At 35.3% G+C, this 10136-nt stretch overlaps 1 protein-coding gene across 1 annotated transcript; it reads right to left on the bottom strand.

Moving 5' to 3' along the window:
- Positions 1-1606: 1606 nt before the first annotated feature.
- Positions 1607-9562, bottom strand: LOC132315790 (potassium transporter 8). The gene is made up of 8 exons (XM_059814192.1): positions 8949-9562; positions 8363-8849; positions 8216-8269; positions 5207-5467; positions 5074-5126; positions 3696-3819; positions 3316-3570; positions 1607-2974 (listed from the first exon to the last, which is right to left on the bottom strand). The coding sequence occupies exons 1-8, from the start codon at positions 8985-8987 to the stop codon at positions 1923-1925; spliced, it is 2325 nt and encodes a 774-aa protein (XP_059670175.1). The 5' UTR covers positions 8988-9562; the 3' UTR covers positions 1607-1922.
- Positions 9563-10136: the final 574 nt, after the last annotated feature.

The following is a 10136-nucleotide window of genomic DNA, read 5'->3' as shown; positions in this document are numbered from 1 at the left end:
GTAACTGAATTACACCGAAGGTGCCTACCTACTCCATTTGTAGACATCTCCTTGAAATTGTGTACTTTAAATTATCTTTCAAATTTTTTATTATGGATAGACATTCTTCTCCCAAACTCAATTTAAAGTTCTTGACTTACAAATCAATTCCAACCCTATTTATAGAGATCTCCTTCCAATGGAAGGATAGATTTACTCTCTCAATATTCTTTTAAAATATTAAGAATTTTAGACTATTTTTATTTATTTTTAGAATCTTCCAATACTCTCCCCACGATTTGGACGACTATGACCTCCACATCTCCATCCTAACTGTTATTATAGAAGGACACGTACACGTTTAGTAGTAGGATAGTATTCTCTACTCTCTTCTTCATAGAAGATGCATGGTACCAGAAGACAGACTAGGACAGTGACAAATCCAATGAAGAGAAAAAATATTGATTTGGTTTAACAACTTTGTATTAGCAAATTTTTTATATTGTTAATAATAAGATACTTGACGGTTATGAGTTTGAATTTCTTTTAAACCACCTTAAGCGAATTTTTCCCGACAATTGCCGATTACACAAGAGAAGAAGGGATTGTATAATTTGTATGTACTCGGTACTAAATTATGGGATATTCTAAGAAGCTCTTTGCATCGAAAAAAAAATTAAAAAACAATTATAATAATACTATCAAGTACTTTAAATGTAAAAGTTAATTTGATTTAGTATAATAATGACATTTCATCAACTTCCATTGTTAGCATTCTTTAAAAGAAAGCAAAATTGAAAGATGCTTTTAAGTTGATTAACTTTTCTTATGGTATAGAACAGTCGGTAACGTTTACAACTTGGTAAAAATAAATTCCAAACTGAATTGAGAAAAGAAAGTGAAATTGTTTGTGAAATTAGCATATGATACTCAGCAACTTTTTCCAAGCTGTTGAATTCATTTTTTACTTAGAACGTTAAATTTGGGGTATTATGTTTCAACAATTAAAAAAAGAAATAGAATGGTGCACCACTCGCTAAGAAATACTACGTATAAGAAAGAAAAGATGTACACCACTTTATTTAATCATTACTTGTCGTAAATTATGAGTGATGATATTGATACATACACACACATATACACACAGTTATATGTATACTCATTTAACACACATATATACATATACACCTATACACAAATATACAATTGTGTTTTTCGTATGCTTCAGTTGCATATTTAAATTTTTGATTCTATAACATTCTTGGCGACTCATCTACCAACGGGCAGTAGCTCATATGGTATAAATTCTCACTCTCTCCCTTAAGGGGAGGTTGAGTGTTCGAACCCATATAGGGCTAATATTTTGGGTACATCTACTCTAGACAGTATATGCACTACAACCCCAAACACTCTCAATGCCTCTCATGATAGGGTGTCTGCATTTAAGTCACCTATTTTTCTGCACAAACAAGTCCCATAGTCTCATTCCAGTCTATTTGGTTGCATAATGCTAAAATGCATAAGAAGTTGAACCTCCCCTGCTGGTTCAACACCTCTGTCAAACTCAGATATTAGTAATATTCAATACGTCGTTCGATTGCATAAAATTTTACAGAACTCATACAGCTAAGGTGTGAATTAAACATCGAATAATAATCGTTGTCAAACCGATCATTAGTACATAATTCTATCCAAGCCAGTAAACTCCTCAGAAAAACAAGCATTATACCGATACCAGTTTTGTATAGGCTTAGAACAGTGGATAGTGTAATAGAACTAGTAGTTTCAAGGAGCTGATTGAGGCATAACTACTATGCATTTTGGCATACTTGAGAGCTCAGTAACTACATTGTTGATTGGCATTCTACAAAAGCTTTGATCTATCATTTACATTGTATCACACAGAAAATTATTAAATACATAACATAGTGTGTGAATCATATTTAAACATGGTAGATCATCCCCACCTCTAGAGTTGATGCATGAGGAATGCTCAATGCATACCTTGGACCTCGAGAGTTTCTCCTCAAGAAATCATACCCTAAATTGATGACTATTCTCTTCACCAAACTTGAACCCCTCTTTGCCCTCACATAACAGTGGCCCAGTATGAATGCCATCCCGGCTTCCCTTGCTTCCATCAATTCCTGCAGCTCCTCTCGTGCACTTATATCAATCGTAGGGCTCTCGGGCAAAAGGAACCTCACTCTCTTCCTCGTCAGGTCAGGCGAACTAATCTCCCTTAACTCTGAAGTGCTAGCCTCTCCAGAAAAACCAGCATTGTCTTCACACATCCTTGCACCTTCTAATTTCGTTGCAGAAGATCCAACAACGGTCATTCTTCCATCTCCCTCCAAATCTTCTATTAATACATCAAATTCTGGCCTCTCTGACCGGATAAATTCTGCAATGCTACAAACAAGATCTTTTTCAAACTCCTCGTCATCCTTGTGAATATCACGATAGCCATATCGTGCTATACAGCGGTAGAGCCGATACTCTTTTGGGCCAATTCTTCCTATTAAGAACCTTTCCTCAGGTCTTACATGAGGCACTGGGACAGATTTGATGCAGAGGAAAACTAAGACTTGGTGGAAAGCTGGGAGATTGGTCACAAAGTGGGAGAAAATAGCTGGAATTCCAGATACAAGCTCAGTTTGTATTATACCAATGCCCGGGACCCGCACAATTCCTAGGTTAGGACCCAGACTGAGGAGCCAATTAATGGAAACCTTGTTTTGAACATCGAACTCGTATTTCTTGAGTGTGCCATAGTGCCAAACATACATGATTATTAGAAAGATGAATGAAAGGGCTATCGGGACCCAAGCACCGTCAAGGAACTTGATGAGTGAAGCTGAGAAGTAGAGCGCTTCAATGGAACCGAAGAAGAATATAAAGGAAATGGCTAGGAAGATACTTTTGTGCCAGCACAGGACGATAACAAGAGACATTAGGCAGGTGGTTACCAGCATAACAGTTATAACTGCCAAACCTGTTCCATAAAGAAAGAAGATGTAAAGAAATTTCTTGATTAAAATTGATAGTTCCTAGAAATCTTGAATAATTATTGTCCCAACAAAACAATTATGACTTTAGTGTTGAAATGTTTATCAAGAGAAAAAGGGAATTATTAATTTTATGTTGATATGTTGATTAAATATCCCCTTTATAATGGCTTGACATAGACTGCAGATATCAAATCAGTATGACGTCCCTCATTCTAAGGTTAGTGACAGCTTCCGACCAAATAACCCCAACAGAAGAACAAAAAAGATGAGCTAAAAAAGTAATTGAGTAATGACCGCATAAGAAAAATAATTTGTTAGGGAGTACCTGATGCATTGCTTATGTGCTTTGTGTCTCTAAAACCAACAGTGACAGCCAAGCATAGCAGCAATAAAGTCCAGTTGATCTCTGGAATGTAAATCTGGCCATGCATTTTGGATGATGTGTGGACTATTTTAACCCTTGGGAAGCAACCAAGAGCAGAGCACTGTTTGATGATGGAGAAAGAACCTGTGATGATAGCTTGGCTTCCAACAACTGCCGCAAGTATGGCTATTGCCAGAACAGGCCATCGTATCTTCTCTGAGACAATAAAAAGAACTTCAAGTTATACATTCTTGTATGAGTTGTCATCTATAAAGCATAAAACAGTGCATCTGTGAGGCATACCTCAAAAATAAGGGAAAAAGAAAAGGAATAGTACCTACCTGGTACAGATACATAGAATCCAATCCGGTAGTCAGTTTCAAGAGTATGATGCTTAGAAAGATAAGCAGCTTGTCCCATATACGCAAGGATCAAGGACGGGTAAACGAAAAAAGTGAAAGCAATCTGCTATGAAGTGGTTCTCTGTTAGAAAAGTTGCTTTCATTGTTTGAGTTTCTAGCAAGGCACATTTCTTAAATAAATAATATGCTGTGAATTGTTTATCAACATAAAAAGTAATACTCAACTTGATATTTATGAGGACATTCTCACATTGATTAGTCATCAGCCAAATAAGAAATATTTTGACCCTGAATAATGTGTAGACATCTCTAAACAGCAACCAGTCACAGGGACGGTTCCAAAACCAAAAGAACTAGTCACTTGTTGGGTTCCTCGTAGGCTCGCACCCATTTAAGAAGTATCAGGTATGGAACCAACACTGTGACAGTGGTATCAAAGCCAGTCTGAAGGTAATACCATGTGGCTCAGGGGAAAAAAGGCAGAGTGCATTTATATCTACGATTGCAGATGCAATGAAAACTAAAATAATTTACTAATTTCCTCACCTGGGTACAGGGAATCGGGAAGTTGAAGTTACCTAAAAAATAGTAATTAATTCAGAAGTTTGCAGGTAATTTTAAAGAAATTTGATTTTTGACATTAACCAAAGGTGACCCAGTCTTTACCAATTTCAAATGAGGAAAAATGTTTCTGCACAATATCATGACTATTGAGGAAGTTAATATGACCATTATTTCTATCTCGTCCATGGAATCAATACACTTGTGCAATTACCGTGACTAGATTACTCATGAAGAAAGAAATCGAATAAGTCTTTATGATTGGGATTTATGTGTTTAGTTATGCATTTCTTCAGTGCTAAGCATCAAAATTTTAGGGAAATGAAGTAAATGAAATATGATTCTTCTTTATCAGAGATAGAGAGAAAACAACTGGAGTTCCTAAATCACATAACAGCAGCCCTTTTCTGTGCAGCCAAAAAAAATATGGAATAAGGTCTGAATTTACTTTGTCCAGCCACTCTATGTGATAGTAGGTGCTTCATACAACATCATGGTGTTGCATTTAGTATTTGCATTTTCATATATGTTGCAATATAAAGCCTAGACATCCGGAGAGTAAAAAATGGTAAAATATATAATTTTTTGAAAAACACCTAATATAAGATGTAAGGTTTAAGAAGTAGAGGACATCAATATCTTAACAAATGAGGGGATCTTATGCACTCCAAAAAATGAGGAAGATGAACACTAGTCCCCAAATTCATATCAAATTTGTAAATCCCGTTTCACAAACATAAAGTTGCAGTAACTAAAAAACCTGTAATTAATTGATAACATCACCAAGTTTAGTTACCTGGATAGACAGCTGTGAGAAGTGTCCAAGATCAGCAAACATGGCTTCTGAACCTGAAGAAGAGGAAGCATTAGCAATAATGTGCCTATTTGGGAAATTCAAATCAACAAGAGAAAACTCTTCACTTCCGTACCTGTTATACACAACAAAATCCCACCCAAGGACATCCAACCTCCCCTTTGGGTCTTCTTCAAAAATTTGTACATGTAGTAAGGAGAGAGCGCTTGGTAAACATGGGGATTCCAGTGAAAGATGTTGTACACACCAATGGCACTGATGCATAAAAGCCATGTTATTACAACAGGTGCAAACAGGAATCCTACCCGGTGGGTCCCATAGTGCTGGAGGGAAAACAGAAATACCAGTATGATACAAGCAACTGGGACTTCTACATCTGCAGAATTAATGACCAATAAGTAAAAAAGATATCAGGCTCATAATCACATACTTTTTAGTAAAATGATCCGGAATTACTATCAGAATGCTTAAAATTGAAAACGCATCAGTTTTCAGGGAAAATAATACCTTCTGCAGTTCCAAAAGAGATGCAAAAAGTGACTAGATAACGTTTTGAGAATTCTAATACAACATTTTTGAAGGTGATTCGGTGACTATTGGTTTTACCGTCCTTGTGCTCATAATTATCTAGTAACAGTTTAGAATGTTCTGAAATAGTACGTATTGAGATTTGAATTGCACTGAACTGGGGCCAAGTATTTGTTATTTATGCTAGGCAAAGAAAAAACCTTGAGTACTCCTGAAATCTTATATGTTGAATTGTTGATGCTATATTCTGTTTCATCAGCAAACTTGTACAATTTTGCTCCTCTCTGTCATATTGACTAAATCACTATTCACTACAACATTAAAGATATATGCATTTATTATTTGTTGAAGTTATGCACATTTGTCAAGGATTTCTCCTACCTTAGTAGAGGTGATATTGAGGAACCTTTTCTAAATGTGTTTTTCCTACCACTCCGTTGTTTGCCATTTCTCCTGCATCCAAGTTTTGTTGTCACAGACATATGGCCTATAAACCCTCAGTTTCCCATGTGTGCTCCACATAACTTCTTCATTGTTCCCACAATACGACTGGTCACGTGTCCTCAGAAATTTGAATGTATAGAGGTGGAAGTAAAGTTTTACAGATGTGATACCTTTTCAATTGGCCTTTTCCACAATGTAGGTGAAGCTTTAATTCTGTAAGAAGGGATTAATTGAAGGAAGAAAAGGCAAAAATAAAACTATTTTGTCTTCCTTTCGTAATTGCATATCTTTCTTATTGGGTAATACAAATATCACTCTCATAGACACATGGGCTTCACTCCTCTCAGTTCCACATTTGTTCAAGGATCTGTGCTCCCACAAATTTTATTCCATCAATTGGAGGAAGATCCACTCTCAACTACTGATTAGAGTGAGAACAAATATCCATCCAGTTTTGGATTTTATCCACTAAAAGCAAAACTGATTGCAGTGCCAAGAGGAATAATACAGTCTCAAAATCTGAGCGACCGGACAATGTAGATTTTAGCCTGTTGTTAGATTGGAGGCTTCAAGATTAAAATAAAACTGGACAGAAGATAAAGTAACACAGAGCTTAATTTCTAATGATTTATCAAGGCTACACATACAAATGTAAGTATTAGAATCTAATATATACTTATCGCTGGCACATATAAATAGGAACAGCAAAATTGTCTTACCAGACCTATATTACAATAACGCGCATGCACCACAAAGAGATAAATGGTAATGTCTACACTCCAAAATTATGTGTGTTTGCCCCAAGTTGAGGTTGCAAAGTTAAATTGATGTCTAACGCACTAGGCATTTTTTGTTAAACCATGATGAAACCACACTGCCCACAAATAGTAAAGGACCATGATAGAGACTGTAGATGAGAGAGCATACAGGTAAAATGAGAATGGCAATTGTGAAAGCAAGGTGATGATAGATAGATTCTATACTTTAAAAAAATAATAATAATAATTTCTATACAAAATTATACAGATGATCCAACTCTGATAAGAAATGGAAGAACTGGTGCACATTTGGAAAATGGCTACATTATTATCAACTATCAAGAATTGTCCGTAGCGAATTGTGACTATAAAGGAGATGATTTTACCACAGCAGTGGTGGTACAAATCCATCAAGATGATGATAATTTTTGTTTTAGTTTTCGACCACAATAATGCTTTGAACAATAACAACTGTGTCAAAGTTTTGCCATTGCCTGTTAGTCCATTCATCAACTTATTCATCAATTCATGATTATTTTTTCCTCAAGAGGGACTCCAATTATCATTTTAACATAATTTGACCAGTCTAATTGTGCTATGGGTTATCACTTATCACTGCCACTTAGACATTTAATTAGATAAACATATTGATTGCACTAAAGTATCTTGTATATATTTTATTATCCACAGTGCCTTATCCAAACTAAACTAGCTTTTCTTGATTTTATTATGAATAACTTTACAAAGGTACATCCTCAACCACTTAGTCTTCCCATTTATGAATTTTAACTTCTTCTTTAATTTCATGTTGTATCTTTATCTTACTTATAAGTTGGATATTATCAACTTTGGCCTACCACACTATGGAGACTTAACTTTATTTTATGGAGACTTAACTTTATTTTATTTATTTAAAGGTGATTTGACTTGGATTAAAGCAGGAGATTTGTCTTAATTGTATTCGAAGGGACCCACAATAATGCATGTTTATCACAATTTGGTATTCTCTCCTTTTCCAGAAACTGCACGTCTACAGAAACATACTTTTCCAAATAAAGTTCAATCTGAATATTTAACAGTAAAAATCAAGATTCCAATGCCAACATGATTTGCATCACTTTAAAGCATACAGAAAGCGGAATTCCCAAAGAAATCATGAAATAAAAAAACTCAAACAAGAGAAATCAACTATAACAACTGGTGAAACTAAGCTCCCAGAGCGTAATAAGAACCATGTCTAAATCACATATCTGGCTTCTCATACTTACCGGTAATATTATGGGATTTGAAATATCAATTAAGTATTATGAATAATCATCATCTTCAAATTAATAATAAAATTGATTACTAAAATAGAACAGTCAACAAAATTGGTGAATAGGCAAGTGTCATACATTGGTGGTGTTCTTTCGACATGGAAAGCTCCAACCCGGAAACTGCAGAAAAAACTGCACAAAACCAAAAACAAGCAATTCTTAGTCCAATAACGTCCCAAATATGCAACTATACATCAAAATTGATAATAGCACAACCTCCTATACCTGAAATTGCTGGTGTAAGAACTCCATCCCCAATGACCATACAAGTCCCAATCAAAGCCAAAACAAGCAATAACCTCTGCAATACTCTGTGCTTCTCCAATGTCGATTTCAAGCTCGGCCCGAAACCCTTATTAGTGTTCGCAATTCCATCTTTCCTATACTCTGATAGCTCCTCATCGGCAAGCTGGCAGTTGGGCAAAGTATTGACTCGGGCGTGGCGGCACAGCAATGAATACAAAGCAAATGTCCCACCTTCACCATTATCATCAGCTCTAAGCACTATGAACACATATTTCAGGAGTGGAATGAGGGTTAATGTCCAGAAAACAAAAGACAAAACCCCATATATCTCCTCATTAGACTCTGAGTGTTGAATGTCCTCTGCAAAAGTGCTTTTGTACACATACAGAGGCGAAGTGCTTAAATCCCCATATACAACTCCCAAGCTCTGATAAGCCAAAGTAAAGACTGTCCTCCATGACTCCTTCTGCAACAACCAAAATTCAACAACAAGAGCTTATGATTATCAGAAGAGAGGGGTGTGATATGAAGATGGGTTCTACAATATCAGTGCCACATGTCTCACCTTGATTGGATTGTCAATGTTCCATCGTTCAAGATCCATCACAGACTGTATGTCTCAGAACCATGAAAAAAGTTCCATTTTTGCATCAATTGCAAGAAGTTTAGAGATGACCCGGATGGGTTAACACCATCCCCAGTTGAAACAATCCAGAAAACAACAAAAAATCAAGAAAAAGACACGAGTGTGTGTGTTTTATTTTATGGGGAGTGTACAGAGCAATTCACCAAACATCTGAAGAACAAACACGAAACACCACAAGAAAATACAAATAAAATAGTACTCTAGAATATAGTATTTGGTGTGTGCGCGTTTGGTTCTGGGTAAATAAAAGACGGAAACTTTAGAGAGAGAAAGAAAGAGAGAGAAAGAGAAGGATTTTGTCTTGTGTATATGTATAATAATGAGGGGTTTTGGGTTCTCTTCCACTTTTCTCTTTGTTTTTGGTAGAGTTTCTGTATAGAATATTTGAGGAGGTTATCTTCACCACTTGGCTTGAATTGGAGAAGTGGGTCTGAAAAATGTACAGGCACTAACTGATATTCTATAACACTGACTAGTGAAAGGAACAAGTCGTCATCACTAATCAAAGAGTTGGAACTCAGTGAACTCGGCAACTGGGTTGAGTCTTCATTACAGATTATAATCATAATAAAGATTGGGAAAACGCGTTGCTTCTATGGTCTTATCATTTCTTGGCATGAGAAAAGCAATCTAAGGGACTATGACTCACCCATCACTAGCAATTCTGATAATTTGATTGGAGAGACCATTTTTGTGAGATTTCGCCCTTTAATCAAATGAATTTCTAATTTCTAGAATAATTATAGTTAAATTGAATACACAATTTTAGATGTGTTCAAATTCTCTGTAGTAGTCGTGGGTGATTAATGTTTTTAATTTTTAAATATGTCTCAACTTTCAACACATTTATTTTATAGGACCTAAATAAATGTGTTGAAACACAATTTAAATGTATTAAAAATCAAAACTAGAAATAATAATGTTGAAAAGAAACATATCTTAGAAGCGTAAAACAAATGTGTAAAAATTTAGAACAAATGTGTTAAAAATTAAATTTAAGTATATTAAAAAAATTTACTGCAACACATTTATTATTTTTGACTGCATATGCTATTAAATGTATATCAATTTTAAGACCAAGAGTAGATAAGTAAATCTATATTTGGA

The sequence above is a fragment of the Cornus florida genome, unplaced genomic scaffold (genome assembly GCF_030987335.1).
Source record: "Cornus florida cultivar Cherokee Brave unplaced genomic scaffold, ASM3098733v1 CherokeeBrave_3.0.0_Hap2_Chr07, whole genome shotgun sequence".
Classification (NCBI taxonomy): Eukaryota; Viridiplantae; Streptophyta; class Magnoliopsida; order Cornales; family Cornaceae; genus Cornus; species Cornus florida.
This window is presented reverse-complemented; position numbering and strand designations above follow the sequence as displayed.

Coding starts and splice junctions, on each gene's coding strand:
- LOC132315790 (XM_059814192.1), bottom strand. CDS start 8,987: ATGGATCTTGAACGATGGAACATTGACAATCCAATCAAG. Junction 8,270..8,362: donor TCTTACACCAGCAATTTCAG/GTATAGGAGGTT, acceptor GGTTTTGTGCAG/TTTTTTCTGCAGTTTCCGGG. Junction 2,975..3,315: donor GCACATAAGCAATGCATCAG/GTACTCCCTAAC, acceptor TTTATGGAACAG/GTTTGGCAGTTATAACTGTT.